This window comes from Hippoglossus stenolepis, chromosome 14 (assembly GCF_022539355.2).
Source record: "Hippoglossus stenolepis isolate QCI-W04-F060 chromosome 14, HSTE1.2, whole genome shotgun sequence".
Classification (NCBI taxonomy): Eukaryota; Metazoa; Chordata; class Actinopteri; order Pleuronectiformes; family Pleuronectidae; genus Hippoglossus; species Hippoglossus stenolepis.
In genome coordinates this window covers 23310851-23332433 of record NC_061496.1, presented here as the reverse complement: position 1 = coordinate 23332433, position 21583 = coordinate 23310851, and the positions used below count along the sequence as shown (strand labels likewise).

The following is a 21583-nucleotide window of genomic DNA, read 5'->3' as shown; positions in this document are numbered from 1 at the left end:
ATATTTTTTTATTGCAAATGTTTCTCTATGTTCCTCATTCAGTAATTAGATTTGCATTAAAGTGAGTAGACTTACAATTCTGTAAGACACCACATATTTAACAGTGAATCAGCAGCAGTCTTTGTCCCACTGTTATTGTCTGTGAGGATTCTAACCATGTGCCTTGAGTCTGGTGCCGAGTGACACTGGGTGGCACTACCTTTTGTAGGAGCAAAGTCAAAGAGCCATAAAGGGCTGTTTGACGAGAAAGCTCTCTTCTTCCTGCTTCATAGTTATTCAAGGGAAAGCAGCAGCAGCCGGGCTTCCACCAAAGAAACGTATTCCCAGGTAAGAGCTGACATAACATAAATATCTATGTTTTCAACTGTGTATCCCTCTGTTTCCAAGAAGGTAGCTTATTGCATAATTTATAATATATATATGTTGCTTTTCAATTGCAGTTTTATAATGAGAATGGACGTAAACTAACTAGAAGAGGTGAAATTAAAATGAATTAAGTTGATTGAGACTCTTTGAATGCGCGAAAAGTAATTGAAGTAATAGACCCAATCAGTTCTCTCGCTGTTATTTGTTCTTTTAATTTGACTATAATTGGGCTTAATCTGAATTATGATATTAATGCTGTCATTCTCTTGACAGATTTATTCACGTTTCTACCATGCTGCATGTGAGGAAGGTAAGAATGAGCATCTCTGTGATAAACGTATATTCATAATTCATGTATCGTGTTCAGATAGTCATCTCAGGCGCTGCTGCTTTACTTTTCAACTTGTTCTCTAAAACCAGGGTGATTTTGTGTGGGTGGACTCTGGTACTGAGGTGCCGATTGGGGCGGAGGTCAAGGTGTCAGACACAGGACAGTTTGAACTGATCGATGATGAAGGAAAGGTAAAAATAAAAACATTTTGCTTGTCAGATCCAGGATAATGAGCGTAAGCCGCCTATATAACGTCAACTCTTTGATAACACACGTACAGGAGCACAAGATCAACAAGAAGACGGAGGGAAGCATCCGACCCATGCACCCCTCCTCTGTGAAGGGTGTGGATGACATGATAAGGCTCGGTGATCTCAACGAGGCCGGGCTCCTCAGGAACCTTCTGGTGCGACACAAGGAAGGCCTCGTCTACGTAGGTTTCAATTGTCTGCATTCCCTCTGAACCACCTAGTTTTATGATGTCCATAACCTGCAGTGAAAATACTTACGTGCCCGTGTCTTCCTGGGCTGTGACTGGGTTTCTTTTTCAGACTTTGCCCTGTCGTTTATCACAGTGCTGTCTGTCTCCATAGAGACGAATGAGCCTCTGTTGAAGCAGAACCTCCCAATGTTTCTGTGTCACCGCATCAAAGCTCAACAGTGTGTGTTCAATTATGAATCAGGCCATGTTGTTATACAGAAATACTTTTGCTGAGTGCAAACATGTAATAAGACTGACATTTCTTTGTTTTTAAAGCAGTATTTAATGCGATGTTAAATCCCCAAAAACCTATTTATAAAATGCATGTTGTGCATTGCTGCCGTGACTAACAAGGGGTCATTGGCTTGATGTTGTGCTTACACCATAAGAACTTGTTTATCCTCATGCGCACAAACAAACACTCACACTCAACCACTTGTCAAATGTGCTACTGTGTGATATTAAATGAGCCTCTCTGTCTAAAGACATACACAGGCTCCATTCTGGTTGCTGTCAACCCTTACCAGCTGCTGCCCATCTACACCGCAGAGCACGTGCACATGTACACAGATCGACGGCTGGGTGAACTGCCGCCGCACGTCTTCGCCATCGCAGACAACTGTTTTTTCAACATGCACCGCAACAGAAAGAACCAGTGCTGTGTCATCAGGTCAGACCTTGTCTGCTAACAGGCTGCAGGGATGTTCAGAGCCGGCCTCGGTCATCAGATGATTTTATTTACTTAGTGTCAAATATTTGCTTGACTGGAGCCTTTATTCGTAGGGGGAGAACTCACTGAGAACAGGCTCTCCGATTATATCACTTTATTTACAAGCAATTCACAAGTAGAAGCTAGATAATGAAAGACAACAAAGCCATCAGGGTTGGGGGGGGCGTTCTTATTTGCTTTCAAAGAGATAGATGACGAGAGTCTCTCAATGTTTAACTGTGAAACTCAATGAGAGAGACAAAGTAGGAGAATTACATGAATAGTTAGAAGATGATTCTATTTGTAGATGCAAAAATGATGTCATCTTAATTGTTGGGATTTCTCAGATCAGCCTTGGTTGGAAAGATTTGTAGGTAGCTTAGTGTGTATTAGGTGCTTATGCTTTGTCATCTGCATACAAGAGATAATACAACAGTATGACTATAAAGTCTTTGATTTTAGTATAAATTATGACTTGGAGAAGACCTAAACTTGAGCCTTGTGGAACTCCTTTGGTAACGATGAGAAGTTTAGGTTTCACACCATCACACGCCATGACACATTAAGATCTATTACGTAAGCAGTTTATGAACCAGCGAAAAGCAGTCTAGTCATATTTTGGTTAGATGGTCAGTTTATTATTTAAATAATAAGAAATTCTTTATATAAATGATAATAATATGGGAAGTGATAATGATAATAAATAATAATTTTTTCCATCAGTGGAGAGTCAGGAGCAGGGAAAACTGAGAGCACCAAGTTGATGTTGCAGTACCTGGCTGCAGTGAGTGGCCAGCACTCCTGGATTGAGCAGCAGATTCTTGAAGCAAACCCCATCTTGGAAGGTACGAGCAGAACACAGACATGAGTCAGTCTCCATTATCAGCTGAATCCTCCCTCTTGATCCAACATCCATTTCACATTACATTTCATCCATTTTCCTCTTAGCTTTTGGGAATGCCAAAACCGTGCGCAATGATAACTCCAGTCGTTTTGGGAAGTACATCGACATCAACTTCACCAAGGGTGGGGCCATTGAGGGGGCCCGCATTGAGCAGTACCTGCTGGAGAAGTCCAGAGTCTGTCGTCAGGTGGGGAAATCGTTCTGCTGGATATTTACAAGAGCTGTTACGTACTACAAGCCATTTCTCGTCGGAAAGAACACGTGCTTTTATGTGCAGGCACCCGAGGAAAGAAACTACCATATCTTTTACTACATGCTGATGGGCATGTCAACTGAGCAGAAGAAGATTCTTTCCCTTGGGAACGCTGCTGAGTACAACTATCTGACCATGGTACTGCCATTATCTGAAACTGTGACATTTGAATAAGACCCTTTTTTTGTTGATGGATTTTGAAGAGAAATGATTAGAATGCAAATCACAGATTACCGGACTAGATCTTAAAACCACGTGATCCTGTCACCAGGGAAAGTGCACCAGCTGTGAGGGTCGTGATGATGTGAAGGAATACGCCCACTTCCGTTCAGCTCTGAAGATCCTGATGTTCACAGAGAACGACTCCTGGGTGATCTACAAACTTCTGGCTGCCATCCTTCACATGGGCAATGTGGACTTCAAGGGTAAGAACAGCACTTTGGAATGGGATGTGTATGTAGATATTAAATAGCACCACTCACAGGTTTAAATTGATATAAGAATATATGAATGATGTATATGAATCGTTGCAAACTTTGGAGATATTGAACACTTTTCTTGGAAAATTTCAGCCACCATAGTAAATAACCTGGAGGCCTGTGACATTGTCACATCATCCCATTTTAACATGGCGAGCCAACTTTTGGAGGTATGAATACACGTTTTGTTTTTTTAACATAAAAGTAAATAAAAAGAGCAGTGATGACCTCGTATGTCTGTGTACGTCTCTTTACCTCAGGTGGATCCCAAAGCGCTGGAAAGCTGTCTGACCCAGCGCTCCCTCATGACCACCAAGGAGAGTGTGACCAAACATCTGACCTCTGCCCAGGCTGTGGGGGGCAGGGACGCCTTTGTCAAAGTAACGAAGTCGCACAAATTAATCATTTAATAAAATAAATAAAAGTGCATTTTAACAAATTAAGGCTGTTAGGGTGTATTGCTCAGTTCAAAATAGAAAACAAAACAGTTGGATGGAGGAAATAAGGAGAAAGATCTTAACTTGTTTACCACCAACAATGAGGCCTGATGGTGCCAGAGATGAGACCTTGTTACACATGGGGCTTCTCTTATTCAGCCTAAAGTCCCGATCACTGACGCAGGGATGTTTCAGTGGCGAACCTTTGCCTCCCGTTCACTTCCAGTCAGTGCGATCGAGGAGGCGAATAAAACATTTGCGTCCTCACTTTACTTGTATAAATTATAAACGTGTCAAGTTTCATCACATTGCTGTATTTTGTATTGTCTTCTTAATACAATTCTGCATTACTATTCCCTTTAATATTTATCCAGGCTCTTTATGGAAGACTCTTCATTTGGGTCGTGGTCAAAATCAACGCTGCCGTATTCAAGTCGCCCGAGGACTCTGACGAGGACAGACTGACAATAGGCTTGCTGGACATCTTCGGCTTTGAGAACTTCAAGAAAAACAGGTTAATGATCACAACACTTCTCATGATATTGAAGCTGCTGATTTTATACACAGGACACATTTTGATCCCCCTCCATCTCTCTTTGTTCCGGTGCTGTGGGATGTGTCGAACTGTTGTAGCTTTGAGCAGTTGTGCATCAACTTTGCCAACGAGCAGCTGCAGCAGTTTTTCGTCAAGCACGTTTTCAAGCTGGAGCAGGAAGAGTACGCCCGAGAAAACATTGTTTGGAAGCACATTGACTACAGCGACAACCAATGCACCTTGGACATACTGGCCAACAAACCCATGAACATACTGGCTCTTATTGATGAGGAAAGCAACTTCCCCAAGGTCTCTGTCCTCATTGTGCCTTATAATGCTCTGCTGTGACAACGCCAACCAGGTTTGAACTCCTCTGCTTCATTTTCAGGGCACAGATGCCACCATGCTCCAAAAGATGAACCAGTTCCACGGGAAAGGGGAAATCTATATTCCCCCCAAGAACAACTATGAGACCCAGTTTGGGATCCAGCATTTTGCTGGAGTGGTCTACTACGATTCAAACGGTAATTTCAAAGTTATGAAAAGCCTCAAATTGTGTCCGAACATCCTCTGTGATCTAATTGTGTCTTTCTTGTTTTGAGGTTTTCTTGAGAAAAACCGTGACGCCCTCAGCTCAGACCTGATTCAACTGGTGGAAACTTCCACCAACACACTCCTCAAACAGTTGTTTCAGAACGAGCTGTCCTCCGGCATGATCAAGAGCGGCGCCAACCCAAATATCATGATCACCACACCCAAGAGCAGCCTCCGCGTCAGTGCAGCCTCTAGCCTCAACTATAATCAATGGCAGAGTAAAAATACTATTTTATAATCATTTACACTGTGTGACTTGTGTGTGTGTGTGTGTGTGTGTGTGTGTGTGTGTGTGTGTGTGTGTGTGTGTGTGTGTGTGTGTGTGTGTGTGTGTGTGTGACAGCAAACAGCTGATAGCAAGAAACGAGTGCCAACTCTCTCCGGCCAGTTCCGTCAGTCTTTGGATTCCCTGATGAAAACGCTGACTGCGTGCCAGCCCTACTTCATACGCTGCATTAAACCCAATGAGTTCAAGAAGCCCATGGTGAGGGAAAGAAGCCGATGCACCCAACCAAAATAAAACTTGTTTACTTTTATACCAGAAAAAAATGAAGGATGAAATTTGGTGTCGCTTCTGTGTCTCAGCTGCTCGACAGAGAGCTGTGCATCCGTCAGCTCCGTTACTCTGGCATGATGGAGACCATCAAGATCCGTAAAGCTGGCTACCCTGTACGCTACAGCTTCGACGAGTTTCTGGATCGATACCGTGTCCTTCTGAAAATGTCAGTCTGTGATCCCAAAACAGTGAGTTAGAGGTTTTAATATGATCATTTCCACCATACAGCGTTTCTCATCTTCTTTTGCTCTGTTTGTATGACAACTGTTTGTTTCATTCTAACAGGAAAGCAAAGAGAAATGCTGTGAAAGCATCTGTGAAAGTGTGCTCACTGGGAACGGCGACTGGAAGACTGGCAAGACAAAGATATTCCTGAAGGTGCAGCCTTTTTATGTCCTACTTGTTGGTCATGCATGGAGGCATGATTATCAAAATACACTGCGTAACTTATTGGATCAACTTTGTAATCCATCCATCTGACTTTATGTATATTGTGTAAAGTTCCCTCTTTACTAAGTAATTTCAAATAACGCAATTTCAAAACCTTTATTTTAATTTATTTTTAGTTTACAAATTCAAATAAAAAAACCTAAGCCTCCAATTTTCAAAAAAGTATATTCAACTTAGTCCAATTCTGTACATTATCTACATGGTCCTATCTGCCTAATTCGTACAATATGTTTTGATAGGTATGTGCATTTGTTTGTTCAACAAAACTCTAAAATAGTCCTTCCTACTGTTTTCTCTCAGGACATCCATGACACAATGCTTGAGTTGGAGCGAATGAATGAACTCAACGCCAAAGCTCTTTTGATCCAGAGGGTCCTGAGAGGCTTCAGATACAGGTGTGACACACAAGAATCTTTGAAATGTGCTTTCTGTTGGTGTGATTTGCGACTACATGTCTGTGTGTTTCATGTCTTTTATAGGAGAGAGTTCCTGAGGAAAAAGAGAAGCGCTCTTGTCATTCAAAAATACTGGAGAGGACACCAAGGGAGAAAAGTGTACAAAGTGGTAAGTCACTGTTTAATATATCAGTATTTATCAAAGTGAAAGTTTATGTCTGGCCTGGTAAAAATCCCTCATGAACATCTATTAAATCCAGGTCCAGCTTGGCTTTGCGAGGCTGCAGGCGCAGGTTCGCTCTCGCCAACTCCACTTACAATATAAGAGGAAGCGAGAGGCAGCCATCGTGCTGCAGGCCCGAACCAGAGGATACCTGGCCAGGAAGGAACGGAAGCGTAAGACAGAAGCTGTGATCCTCCTGCAGGCTTACACCAGAGGTGCGCTGGCAAGAAAAGCTCTGAGAAAGATGAAAAGAGACGTAAGTTCAATTTGAAAAGCTATTGAATATTTCTTCTTGTTCACAAAGAAGAGGATCATAGAGGATCATGCTGCTCCTGGTGTTGTCTGGCAGCAATGGCTCCCGAGCCATTTATTTTCTTATTTTCTTATCTACTTTTAGCTTCACCGAGCTCAACCATTAATCATTATTTCAACTATTACTGTTTGCTATTTTAACTATTTCATCAGTTCCCTTTTTAAAATGTTTATCTGTTATTATATCTATCCACATTATGTTAAATCTCTTTATTTCTTTACTCAATAATTCCAGCCTCTTATTTCACTTGTTTATCCATTAATGGAGGTCATTATTTCAACCTTTACTTTTAGCTTTTGACCTTTGGCTGACTTCTACTTCACCAGTTAATTTTTATTTCATCTGAAATGTCTCACCAACTATAAATTCTATTTTGATGTTATTCTCCTTCTAGACACAAACAAATTAATTTAGTTTTCAATCAAATCATCATTATCTTCAGTAAGGAGGTTATCATTCCACCCTTGTCAGTTTGTTTGTTGTTGAGGAGTTTGAAAGCAGGATTACGCCAAAAAACAAACAACAACCCCAGAACAGATTTCCATGGAACTTGGTGGAAGGATGGCCCCTTCAATTTGGGGATCCAGGACTTTTTTCCACCGTTTTTCTCCATTTTTGGACACGGGGCATTTTCACCATTTTCCAAGGGAATAATTAATGGATCTGGTATATTTAGAGGACTGATATCTTTGATTGTGTGCAATTTGATGCGACTGGATTGAATTCAAGGCGACTGTTGGGCCTTTCTAGTTTCTATTTTTTATAATTATTTTATAACTAAAGAACATTTTTCAGTTTTGCAGTTGTGATTGAATTTAGTTTCCCTCTGTGTTTGATCTTTCAGATGTACCTCTCTGCTAAAGAGAAGGAAGCAGAGCGGCAGATGATTTTGCAGAGACAGAGACACTTGGACGAAGTTCTGAGGCAGAAGAAAGAGATGGAGGAAAAGGCTCAGTCGGATTCCATCACAGATCAGGAGATGGTAGACAGCATCTTTGGATTCCTCCCCGCTATTATCGGAGGACAAGAGGGACAAGCGCCTGTAGGATTTGAGGTTTGAACTAAATGTTCTAACACATTTTTGCACATGTTGTATTCTCTGTGGACAGTCAGTCACTGGATTTGTATCTATTTTCAGAACTTTGAGGGGAAAAGGATGCTCACCGAGGAGATAGATATTGACGACCTCCCCATGGAGGAGGATCCTCCCACTGAAGACTACAATGACCTGAATGAGTACACCTTCTCCAAATTTGCCTCTATGTACTTCCAGGGTGCAGCCACCCACACCCACATCCGCCAGAGGCTTCGGCAGCCCCTGCTCTACCACGAGGATGAAGGAGACGTTCTGGTGCTTTTCTTACACCACTTCAGTTCATTTTTGGTGGATTTGGTATTATTATTTCATTAGATTACAGTGGAATTTCTGTTGTGTTCTCACCAGGCTTCATTGACAGTGTGGTGGATCATTCTGAGGTTCATGGGAGACCTTCCTGAGCCCAAAAAGATCCAGGGAGCCTCCGCACAGGAACGTCTTCTGCCGCAGGACTTGATTTCCAGGAAGGACAGACGTCTCAGCCACATGGTCGGCCTGGACCAGGTAAATATCCTCACAAAGCCAAGGTTATAACACATTTTTAAATATTGCTATTTCAAAATAGATTATAATTTATGTCTTTTCTGTTTGTTTTAGAGGGTGCTAAGAAATAAAAAAGAAGCTAACCCCTCCACAGTCCCGGAGGAGCCAACACCAAACAGAAAGAGCTCCATTTTCGTCGACCTTCTGACAAGAAACCGGAAAGTTTCTGCTGTGCCCAGTGAGACAAACCCAAAGGTATACACCGTACCAGAGAGAAGCCCGCACGCAAGGAAGGGGTCCACTTTCACCGACCTACTTTCCAGAAACAGAAAAGCATCCACCGCTCAAGAAAATGTAATCCCAAAATCCACTGCAAATCTCCGGAAACCCTCGATGATCATGGAAGAGGTGAGGAAGCCTCAAGAGAAACTTCACCTCTCATCAGTCCTCTTTTTATTTTATGGATTACAATTGTATGTTTTTTTCCTTACAGTCAGAAGATCTCACCGAAGTGTCCAAGCCTCCCACACTGCAGACGGTGAGGGAGGACAGTGATGTCATTATCGGAGAAGGACCCACCCTGGACCGGCCGCTGACCTCACTAGAAAAACTCCACATTATTGTGGGATATGCTATTGTCAGACGTGACCTCAGGTTGAAGAAGCTCCATTGAAACACCATATACGTCTAAGTATCGTTGTAAATATTCCATAGTAATACAATATTTGTCGTGTTGTCTGTCCAGGGATGAGATTTACTGTCAGATCTGCAAGCAGCTTCAGGATAACAACAATCGCAACAGCTACTTCCGTGGTTGGATCCTTTTGTCCCTCTGTCTGGGCATTTTCCCTCCAAGTGAGCGTTTTATAAGGGTAAGTACGACGTTAGTATTTGCTACTTCAATCTCATTAACAGTGTACCGCATGCTGTGATGTGTCGCTTTTTCCTTTTTATCTCTCGTCTTGGCAGTACTTGCAAAGTTTCATCTGTTCCGCTCCCGAAGGCTACGCTTCCTACTGTGCTGAAAGGCTGCGGCGCACAGTAATGAATGGAGTGCGAGGGGAGCCCCCGGCCTGGCTGGAGCTGCAGGTACTGAGGCTCACACACTGTTCTTGCAAATATTTAAAGGATCAGTTCACACAAATAAAAGAAAGGCCATATTTTCTCAAATGGTATGACGCCAGTCAAATAGCCGTAGTATAAATAGTCATTTCTCTGTACTATGACAGGCCACCAAGACCAAGAGGCCCATGGTCGTGTCTGTGAAGCTGATGGATGGACGTTCAATCAATGTGCCTGTTGACTCAGCATCTACCTCCAAAGAGATCTGCCAAGTCCTCTCCAACAAAGTCAAACTCAAAGACACCTTCGGCTTTTCTCTCTACGTGGCTCTGTATGAAAAGGTATGCAGCTACATCTAAGTTTCTGTTGTATGATGAGTGCATGAAGCTGCTTTGTTTAGAACAGTCACATTCAAATTCTTTTCCTTTTGAGATGAGGAAACTCATTGTGCACTCTGCAGGCACGGCGCCAGACTTTCAAAAGAGTCTATCAGCCACACAGTCCGAGTAGCTATAGAAGACCCCACATATAAAACATCCTATATATGTGAAATATATATATTTACTTTTTAAACCTTACCTTCAGACAGAGCCAGGCTAGCTGTTTCCACCTTTTCGACTCTTTATGATGAGCAATACAAAAATTTCTGCACTCCCACTCGCTCCCATTGGCCACCTCATCAAAGTTACACCACCAAACCACATGAAAGTGCACTGCCAGACAACTGCTAGAAGCTGAGTATCGTCTCTGCTGCAGTGCTGTTTGTCTCTCCAACTCAAGACAGAGTGAGAGCACAGGCAGGTCGGTTACTGAATGAAATGATTGGTCGTAGGTTTTGACAGTCCTCCGAGGACCACACTGGCTTTTATCCTTTTTCTTCAGAGGACCATTTATTGATGGTTATCGGAATGTGAAGAGGATTTCATCAAATAAGATAAAAAGTGTGTCAGATTTACCAACCCTAAGTTACATATTAATTTTGACCTATTTTATTTTGTCATTTTTTTCTATCTGATAGCTGTAGTAGAGACAGCAGAGGGGTATAACAGGCAAGAAAGGATATGTTACATTGATTGGCCTTTAAATTAAGCTTTTCAAATACACAATTTGCAAATGTATAGCAAGATTTTAATGTCGGTTGCATTTTTCTTTTTACTACTCATCACCTTACAAAATAGGCAGATAGAAAATAATGTGCTTCGTTGTGACATGAAATTAGATGTTGAAGTTTGTACACCCAGAGCAAACTGTGGAAACTGAAATGGTAGAGCGACGGTTGATGGTTTATCTAGGTATCAGTTGTCAAAATGTTGACCTGTCTCTTAGGTGTGGGCTCTGGGTGGCGGCCGAGAGCATGTGATGGATGCAATCTCCCAGTGTGAGCAGGAAGTGAAGCGGAGAGGAGGACAGGAGCAGCACGCTCCCTGGCGACTCTTCTTCCGCAAGGAGATCTTCAGCCCCTGGCACGACAGTAAAGAGGACCAGATCAGTACAGAGCTCATCTATAAGCAGATCATCCATGGTCTGAAGTTTGGAGAGTACCAGAGTGAAAAGGTTATGTTTTGTGGATGGCTATGAGAATCCTGCAACATTCCTGCCGCAGACTTGAATAAATCAAACACATTTTCTCCCCACATTTGACCCTACACGCAGGAAGACGATTATGTTCAGCTCGTTGCAAAACATCTGTACATCCAACACGGCTCAGAGAGCTCTCCAGAAAATGTGAAACAAGCTGTTCAGGACAGCATCAACACCTCCCTGCTGGAGGCCAAGTCAGAGGCCAAGTGGGTGCAGATGGTCAGCACCGCTCATGCTGAGGTTAGTCCCATCACATATGAGTCCAAAGAGAATGAACTCATCGTTATACATGATTACAAAACAGAAAGCCTCAACAAGGTCTTGAGTAGATTCTGTCTGTTTTTATTCAACCACACAAGGCTCTGTATCTGAGTTCAAAACAAAAGAAAGACTCAGTGAAGGCAGAGATGGTCGACTACGCCCGGAAGAAGTGGCCCATGTTCTTCTCCAGGTTCTTTGAAGTTGTCAAACTGTCAGGTGGGTTTCTGTTACTGCAGCTTTTCTTTTGTCGTGTATGTTAACAATGTATAGTTGTCATTTCCTTAATCGAATCTCACACAGAATGGTTATTTTGACAGTAAATAAGGCTGTTAACATGAGTAATATGAAAAGAAAACATGACTGGCTTGCAGAAATACAGTAGTAAATAGAGGTGAATTGATTTGATGCCTTTTCATTTAGACAAAGACCCACATAGATTTCAAGACATCAAGAAAATAACAAATAGAGTGTGAATCAAAACATTTTTTAGTTGCAGTCCTAAAGAGCAAGGTCCTTTCTTGTGGTTTGATGATAAGGCCTCATTAGTGTACACGTCAATGCTAAACTCTGATCAGGAACATACTGTATCTCTTATCTCCTAATTTATCTCCATTGCTTATGTCTGTGGCTGTATCAAGGTCCTGCACTGCCAAAGAGCAAGTTCATAGTGGCCATAAACTGGACTGGTATCACTTTCCTGGATGAGAAAGAGAGGAGGCTGCTGGAGCTCTCCTTCCCTGAAGTGACTGGAGTCAATTCTACAAGGTAGAGACAGCTGTTATTGCTTCAGGCAGAAGCATTGTATCGTTGTATTTTATAGTAGTGTAGTTGGAAGCTAAAGCAAATAACATATGATGACAACGAGACACAACTGTTTGCTAACACAAGTGTTGGTTCTTAAAGAGGTTAGAGTGTAGATGCTGCTATAGCATCACTTGTATTAGAACTGAAGAGTATTTCTTCATTGGAGGAAGAGCAAAGATCAGAAATGAGGGCTTTTCAAGGTGGAAAAGGTGTTCTGTCTTCTCTTGACCTTCATTGTTAGTAATTACCACAAGTCTGAGAATTTATATATCAGATGGCAATTCTTTCTGACCTGTCTTACAGTTCCTTACAGAAGTTCACAAAAGAAATAGAAACAATGTATTAACATTAGAAGAAAGGCTTATTTTAATGTGTGTCTGTTGCAAAAGTTGTTAACTATTTTCACTTCAACAATAAAGAAATATGTAATTTGCCCCGTGGTGCCGAAAGCTACAAATACAACATTACATATCAGTAACTACATTGTAGTGCTGTTACTATTAGAGCCGAATGATATGGAGATTTGGAGGCAGATATTGATATAGTGAGTAAAAAAATCCCAATAACGATATATCGGCCAACTATAACAAACTTACTATAATTAAAAAGAAAACTCAAAGAAAACCAAATATATACCAAATATATATCCCAAAAAACAACATAAATGCACATCTTTTCTGCATTGTTCATGCTGTAAAATAAAGTTTTAATATCAACGTATATCAGCAAACTGATATGGATATGTCTAAAAGGCTCATATCGCCTGATATTATTGGCCATCCCATATTTCGACTGGTCTCTAGATATTACACTCATTGTGCTTTAATCCTTTGTTTCTGATTTTTGCTGTGATTACTCAGGGAGGGTAAAGCATCTGGCCAGTCCGTGTGTCTGCTGACACTGAAAGGAGACTTCACTCTGAGCGGATCTGCAGCTGAGGACATGACCGAGCTGGTAACCATGTTCCTCAGCGGCCTGACAGAGCGATCTCAGTACGCTGTGGCCCTGAAGGAAGTCGACAGACAAGGTCAGAGAGTGCAGGAGCCGTTGATTATGAGAGAATACAGAAGCACACACATACAAACCTGTGCCTGAAATATGACCAACCTGGGAGGTGAGGTTTGTTGGAGCATCAACTGGTGTGCGGATATTTCCCATCAGCAGTTGATCCCACCTCACTTGTTACCTTGATGAATTGCTGACTGGCTGATTTCTTATATTCCTCTCCAGATGACCCCACATTCCTCAGCTTTAAGAAAGGAGACCTCATCCTGATAATCAAAGATGATGAGTATTCCCAGCAGCGTGGCTGGATAAAGGGACAAATTGAGAAGACAAAAAAAACAGGAGCCGTCCCCACTGAGGCCATCTTAATCCTACCAACGCTCAGCAAACCCACCAGTGAGGTCATGGTACGGAGATGTCAATGACACATCCTTCTCAGATGAGTTATTGTGCGTCAGTGCTGTATAGTGTATTACATGTGGTGCTTTATTTCAGAGCCTCCTCAGTCTGTCCCCTAACCAGAGGAAGGACATCATACAGACAAACAGTAAAGGAACAGGAACATTGGAGAGAGTGGCTCCTGCTACACTGAAGGAATTCTCCCTCGAGCACTTCAGGTATCTGGAAATACCCACTACCTAACTACACATTGACAATAAAATGTTGACTTAACTATACTGACTGCAGCAATCTGTGTGTTGTTTCCTTCATCCTGCAGAAAGCCCACTAAGGATGTTAACCGCCAGGTGATCTCCAGGAATGCTGCTCCTGAGAGGCTGTGGGCAAACTCCAGAGAGCCAATCAGACAGCCCCTCCTCATGAAACTGGTGGGCAACCCGGAGCTGAGCCACAAAGCCTGTCTGGCTTTCACTGATATCCTCTACATAGCACAATGACACTAAACAGTACTATTTCTCAATATGTTTTATACCAGTGCAAAGTTTTGGCAGGAGTTCAAACCATCAATTTCCTGTTTAGCCATTTTCAGCATTTAGTTTCAATAGATTTGATATTTATCAGGAAATGTGTTGAAATGGGCCTGAAGTTGAGTGATCGTTCCAGTGGGGGCCCAGCATCAATGTTAAAGTATGTTTTTACCTGCATTTGTTACCAGGCTGTGTTATAAATCTACTGAGCCCTCAGAGAGGTGACCGCATTCTTGAACGTTTGAAATGACCTTGAATCCTTGCCTAACCCAAGCAAAGAGCAGATACTCGGCTGCTTAGTCAGGCCTCACAAAGAATCTACGTTAGTGCTGTGGTTCAGGAGATAGAACAAAAAGTACAGGTGCAGGGGAGTCTGCAGGGTCATCAGGTGGACCAATTACCTCTGTCTGGTTTAACTGTGTGTTCCAGAACAAACTTACTCTTTGTGTGCACCGATGACTGTAGCCTATATAATGATAGACAACGCATCTCCACTTCCTCCTCCAACTATCCAGTAATGAAGCTAAAATATCTTGGGTATAAATGGCACCATCTACAGCATTTGGAGCTACAGTCTGTGCAGTAGCGGGCATGGTAGCGAGCTCCTGCCGAAACACGTGCTTGACTAACCACGATCTAGTGTCAGCTGTCTACCATGAGCTATTTGGTAGCATCAAATATCAAACTTATCGGAAATACCATACATACATCAGTGTGATAAGAACTTCAGTTTGGTCACTGTTCCATCAGCTAACATGGAGGAGGTGAGATTTATGACACTACATCGCCACCAGATCAAGTTGTCCATCTTTATATACAGACTATGGTCTGCACACATACACTCACCACAGCCCTCTGCAGCATGCCATCGCTCTGTGGTTGACCTAAGTCTTTGACACGTGACACCAGTATGAGCGAAAGGCCACCGCAAACACATTATAGCCAACACGACCATGAACTTATTAAAGATATAGGCTATGACATGGCTAAATACACTAATTAATATAGCCTAGCTAAGTAAACTAATGTGCTTCACCGGCAGCCGACAACCTAAACCACCCAACTAACCAAACCATCATCCTCAGCTGTCTTTCTCCTGCAAGCAACAATATATCGACAGCATCACCAGCTAACCACATCAGCCTGAGCCGTTACTAAGTCTATGAGACCCGGATGCTTGTTCCTCCTTGACCGTTGTGTACCGATCCTGAAATATATGGGAGATTACCCGACCAAGCAGTTGGTCAGTCCTCTCGAGCTCACCGACCAGATCTTTGGCCCAGCCACTCAAAGTGAGGTGCTCAGGGACGAGATCTACTGCCAGATAATGAAGCAGATGACCACCAATAACAACCGGTACGTGTCTCAGGTTCACAACTGTCCTAGACAAAAGTAAAGATTTAAGATATGTGTAAGATAAAAAGGTTCTTTGTATATTCATTCAAATACCGGGTCAGATTAAACAAGACATTTGAAGATGCCTAGTTGGAATCAGCAAAACTACCACAACTGCTTTTTTTCACTCTCTTAAAATATTTGAAAGGTATCAGATAAGAAAATAGAAAATATCTGACGGATTAACTGATAATGGGAAATATTGCTAGTTGCAGCACAAGCAAGACATTAAGCCAAGTCCAAACATGAAAAACTGTTTATCTCATGTGTTTTTCTTTGTTTAGACAATAAGAACTACAAACTCATTCCATTCAACAATGAAATGAAACCAACCTCCATTTCATCTAATGCTTAATTTTGTCTTACGTGTCTTTTTTTTACATGTCACCCAGTTCCAGTGTGGAGCACGGCTGGCAGCTGCTGTGGCTCTGCTGTGGCCTGTTTCCTCCCAGCCAGTCTCTTCTGAAGCACACTCGGCGCCTTCTGGAGTCACGCCGCAGAGAGCCACTGGCCTCCGACTGTCTTCAGCGGCTGCAGAGCTCACTGAGGTTAGACCAACATACTGTGTTATACAACCCAGCTCTGTGTTTCTATGTGTTTCAACAAGTGCGCCCTGAAAAGTGTGTGTGAAGAAAGCTTCTCCCTTATTTTTATAATAACAATTAAAGGGAGTGTGCAAAGAGTAGCAGGAAAAGGGAGATTGTGTTTTCACCCCTGTCCATTTGTTTGGTGGCTTTGTTTGTTTGTTTGTTCGTAAGCAAGCACTTTCATTGTGAGATAGGGCTTATTTCAACATTTTCCTTGACCTCTCAGAGAATAATGAATGGATCTTAATGAAAAGATTAGGCATATATAGGGGAGGGATATTTATGGGCGTGTGCAATTTGGTGCAGTGAATGTAAATGTTGTTTCATAAGGGAACTGTTTGGCCGTGGTGGACGTATGTGCTTTACTAATCGACATCACTCAATCGAAACAAATCATTCAAATAGGATTTCAAATCATTGGCCCAAGGATGGTCGTGCAAAGTGTTCTACTTAAATATCTTTTTTGTGAGCCACTGATCAGACATCTTCACTGGTCTATTCCTAAGCCCAAGCATTTGATATTTGTGTTTGATGATTGATGATAAAGTCAAGACAAATATGTGACTGGGCAGTTGCTGTCATTGTGTAGGATGGAGCCCAGGAAGCTTCCACCACACCAGGTGGAGGTAGACGCCATCCAACAGAACAGCACCCAGATCTTCCACAAAATCCACTTCCCCAATGACACAGAAGAGGTACGAACAGGGACTTGGATACATTTGAATACAATTTGAATAAAATAAATGTATGAATTTTAATTTACATATGACACCTTCACTTGATTTGTGTCTTCTTTGTGTTGTCTCAGATATTCGAGGTTTCAACCAACACCAGGATCAGGGATCTAATTCAAAACATAACCAGCAAGCTCAATCTGGCCTCGTCAGACGGATTCAGTATATTTGTCAAAACACATGACAAGGTGCACTTGACATGTTTCAACCTTACACATCATATTTCATTGTAGAGTTAATTTATTGTTTAAATTTGTATTTTCTTCCATGGCTTTCCAGCACACTGGTTTTACAAAGGTGTCTTTATTTCAGGTCCTCAGCTTGAATGATGCAGACTACTTCTTTGATAGTTTGAGGCAAATCACTGACTGGTCCAAAAAAGTCAAGAGGCTCAAGGACGGTAATAAAAAGTCATGTGAACTGTGTGACAGTTGGATATCTGATGGTTCTCCGTAACAACCTTTTGTGTATGTGTTCTGTAGGTGGGCCAGTCAACATATCCTACATTGTGTTTTTCATGAGGAAGTTGTGGTTCAATGTGATCCCTGGCAGAGACGCAGAGGGAGATCTTATCTTCCATTTCCCTCAGGTGCATTTGAATGCTGTAGCTCACACACCATCATATTTCCAGGCTGATTTGTTTTTCCATATAATATGAAAGCCAAATCTGTCTGTGAACCCAATGCTCCCTGATGAGATACAGCAATACGGAGACAGGGATCTATAAACAGGCTGTAAACTGTAAAAGTTTTCCCACTGACGAACTTGATAAATGAACAAGTAGAAAACCTGGTTTAATGGTCAAACTTGGCCCCTAATCCCTCAAGAATCCCTGAAATTAAATGCTTTGAAATGTCTTTCTATCTTGTAGGAGCTACCCAAATACCTGAGAGGCTATCATGTCTGCACCAAAGATGAAATGATCACCATTGCAGCTTTGCTCTTCAGGATAAAGGTCAACAATAACAAGAGCCAGATTGTCATGATTCCCAAGGTGCTGAAGGAGCTTGTGCCTGCTGACCAACTGAAGGCCATGTCTGAAAATGAGTGGAAGAAGGTATGATGAGCTTTCTTTTCATCAATTTCTTCTGCTTAATTTATTGGATGCCTTTAAGGGGGCCATATGTGAGTATTTCAGCTTAAAACACGTTAATATTAAGTGAGATTATCCCCACAATGTGAAGAAATTACAATTTTGTCAGAATCTGGTACACATATATTGAATTTAGCATGCTAATTACCTAGACTGGGCATTTCTCGTCTTGTTTTACTACTTTGTACAAAAGGTGACGGCCATTGTAGCAGCCAGTCTACTCTCAGTTCAACATGAGAGGATGAAGAAGTAACAGCTGATAGGTTATCGATGAGAGCAGCCCGTCCGGGTTCTTTGCCTTTGCATCATGTCCTTGCTCGTTTTTGGGGTAAAAATCGATCTGATTTGACTTGCGTTAAATACAAATTCTGAGGTCTTGAGAAAAACATATTTATTTTGAGATATTAAGAGCAAAAGTCTGATAAGTCAAGCAAACAATTATAAATTAATTATGTTGTTGCTGATCATCATTGTCATTCATGAAATAATGAAAGAAGTAGAGGTTGTATCCTAAAAATGTTTCAACAAACCAGGGGAACAGCCAGGTTGCTGCAGCCAGTTCTGGTGAGCTAACGTTAGCTCATAGCTAACCTACAAGATAACCTAGCCTAATAGGCTAACATTAAATTTGTCTCCTTTTTTGTGTTTTCTCTTCACAACCCTTTCAAGGCATCAATATTCAATATTCACTATTACAGTATTTGATTTTAAGCCAAAAGGGTTTCAAAAGGGGGCGCGGTTGTTCTGGTGACATGAAAGTGACGTATGCTTGCTCTCATCAATGAACCTGTGTTGCTGCCGTTCTCTCTCTGCGACATTCCTCTCCTTTGCGTTCCTCTCCTGGACGTAGCTCGTCCTCAGCTGCCCAAAGGTGAACATTTATTTAAGCGCACGTTAACTCAAAGTCAGGATGAGGACTGAAACATATGCAACAACTTCTCTGTAAAGAAATGTTATCAGTTAGCAAGTTGTGAAGCACCGTGGGATCATGGGAGTTTTTGTCTTCACCACCATTTCCTGTTTCGTAATCATCTTGGGTCACTTGGTTCCCCTGTGCATTTGCACCTTACTGGGTGACAGAGCACACAGCAAACGGCAATAAATAATTGCGATTCATTATGAATGACCAATGCAAATGGTGGAAGGAATGAAGAGCGTTGTTTTTCCTTTCTAATGCAATTAAAAGGCGACCAAACTGAAAAATCCTGTTACCTTGAATAACGTAAGGGATTTCTCTGTGTTATGATAACTGTTGGAAATATTTTGGTTAATGTAAGTACACAAGTCAACAAAATATATAACATAGGTCTGATCGTTTTTAGACATCTTAATGAAGAATTGATACATATTATATCTTTAAGTTGAACTTATACTCTTTTTTACTCTTATTTCTCTTTTTTAATCCCTTTAAAACAGTCATTCAAGCTTTCCTTATCTCGTATTTGGTCTGCCGCTGAATTTTGAGCAGGATTTAAGTTGCCACTTTGCTTTAATCAAAGGTCAAACAGTATCAGAAATTCTGTTCCTCATTCTTTGGAAAAGTCAGAACCAGTGACCTTTTTTCAACACAACTATTTAAATTGCAATCGCTTGGATGTCTTGAGGGAGAGATCATTTTAGATACACACACAATAAATGTCAGTATGATGAAGATTTAATATTCGTGCAAAGCAATAAGAAAGACTATTACCAGAATTATCCTTTAAATAGCCCGTGTGAACATAATAACCTTTATGCCGTTCCTGTGATTTCCAGCTCACTGAGAAATGGCCTGAGGGCTGAGGGGGTGTAAGCAAATCATTAAACTGATTAGAAGCAGAGCAAACACTTTTACCAAACAAGAGTTTTAGGTCCTTCTGTGATATTTGCATTTTCTACATTTTCAGAGTATTGTTGCTCACTATAACAAACACGCTAGTATGACTGTTGAAGAAGCCAGGGTGGCATTTCTCAAAGCAGTTTGCCGCTGGCCGACGTTCGGCTGTGCATTTTTTGAAGTCAAGGTAAGAGCTGCAGTGAATGCAGCACATGCTTTATCTTGTTATCTACAGTCCATTTGGTTTATTTGTCTGAAACTTAAAGCCTCTGTCATCATGGTACACTAATATATATATATATACACAGCGATTGGTTTAAGTTACAGAGAAGGAACATTTTCTTATTTGCTTTTCTAATTCTCTTTTCAGCAAACATCAGAGCCAAACTTCCCAGATATTGTGCGAATTGCCATCAGCAAGCAAGGACTTACAATCATCCACCCTAAAACCAAGGTTAAAAAAAATCAAGCGAAGATAGTCTCAGTATTCCACTTAACTTGTCATTTCTCACCATTAACTATTCTTTTATTTTGTTAAGGATGTTTTGGCAAATCACCCATTCAACCACATAGCTAACTGGTGCAGTGGAAGCACCTACTTCCACATGACTATTGGCAATTTGGTCAAGGGAAGCAAGTTCCTGTGTGAAACGTCTCTGGTAAGATCTGTCATGTGGACATGTGGTAAATTGACCCAAGTTAGGGTTAAGTTAAATTAATTACATCTTTGTCTTGTTTCCAAAGGGTTACAAGATGGATGATCTTATAACCTCCTACGTCAACATGTACCTCAGAGAGAGGAAGGCAGGGCAAACCAGGAACCAGCGCTTCAACATTTGAGTCAGCAGTGTGATGCAACTCTGTAACTGAAGATGAGAAGCACCACACATGTAGTTCAAACACACACATAATGAGGCAGAGCAGTTTTGTTTTGAAATTGCAATCAGCTTTGTGTTTCTGCTCTGTGAGAAAAGAAGACATTGATCTATTATATAAAACAAAGTGGCTGTAGATTTCTCACTTTTTATTTAAAGCTAAAGTTTCTTTATAATATGCTCTGTACAAGTAAAATAATCTGAAGCTAAGACGTCTTATTGAAGGCAATACTGTGTACACATTTTCTAATGAGCTTCTGCAACATGGAGATAACCAAGTGTTTCATGCCGTTTTACAGACCAAACAATATTTGCATTATCTTAAGTAATTACAACCTAGATTTAATAAATGTAGGTTTTCTTCATGTATATTTCCACCTTAAAGTCCATTAATCTAATAAAATATGCACACCTCTGTATGCTTGGAGACTCTTTTGCATTCTCTGATTAACTGACTGTATGTTGTATTTAGACTCTGGTAGAAAAGCCCAATGTCTTTTCTCATTTCATCTGGAAAATCCTATTTTCATCCAAACCTGGTCAACATAAATTTCACAAATATGTTTAAGATGTTTATGTGCAGGTTAGAACATAGAAGGTTCCATGTTCCCCAGTTCATCCAGGGGTCTTTCAGTGTGGAGTTTACATGTTCTCCCTGTGTCTGTGTGGGTTTCCTCCCGGTACTTCCTCTTCCTCCCACAGAGAAAGACATGCATCTTAGGTTAATTGACAACTCTAAATTACCCGTAGGTGTGAGTTTGAGTGTGAATGGTTGTTTGTGTCTGTTTATGACACACTGGCGACCAGGGGTGTACCCCGCCTCTTGACCTATGTCAGCT

The 21583-nt window shown here is 41.4% G+C and overlaps 1 protein-coding gene across 1 annotated transcript; it reads left to right on the top strand.

Moving 5' to 3' along the window:
- The first annotated feature begins 658 nt into the window (after window positions 1–658).
- On the top strand, window positions 659–21126 carry LOC118120963 (unconventional myosin-VIIa). Its single transcript, XM_035176516.2, has 47 exons — window positions 659–676; window positions 787–888; window positions 978–1130; window positions 1664–1848; window positions 2611–2732; window positions 2836–2978; window positions 3069–3182; window positions 3316–3469; window positions 3617–3693; window positions 3784–3903; window positions 4335–4474; window positions 4594–4804; window positions 4884–5019; window positions 5098–5267; window positions 5433–5573; window positions 5675–5833; window positions 5931–6023; window positions 6396–6490; window positions 6575–6659; window positions 6751–6969; window positions 7871–8080; window positions 8165–8377; window positions 8471–8626; window positions 8720–9013; window positions 9099–9259; window positions 9351–9477; window positions 9575–9694; window positions 9835–10008; window positions 10994–11221; window positions 11321–11488; window positions 11608–11725; window positions 12148–12274; window positions 13174–13340; window positions 13544–13725; window positions 13814–13935; window positions 14037–14191; window positions 15447–15600; window positions 16032–16187; window positions 16816–16921; window positions 17035–17148; window positions 17273–17360; window positions 17443–17549; window positions 17832–18017; window positions 19940–20056; window positions 20240–20323; window positions 20409–20528; window positions 20614–21126. The coding sequence occupies exons 1-47, from the start codon at window positions 659–661 to the stop codon at window positions 20707–20709; spliced, it is 6687 nt and encodes a 2228-aa protein (XP_035032407.1). The 3' UTR covers window positions 20710–21126.
- Window positions 21127–21583: the final 457 nt, after the last annotated feature.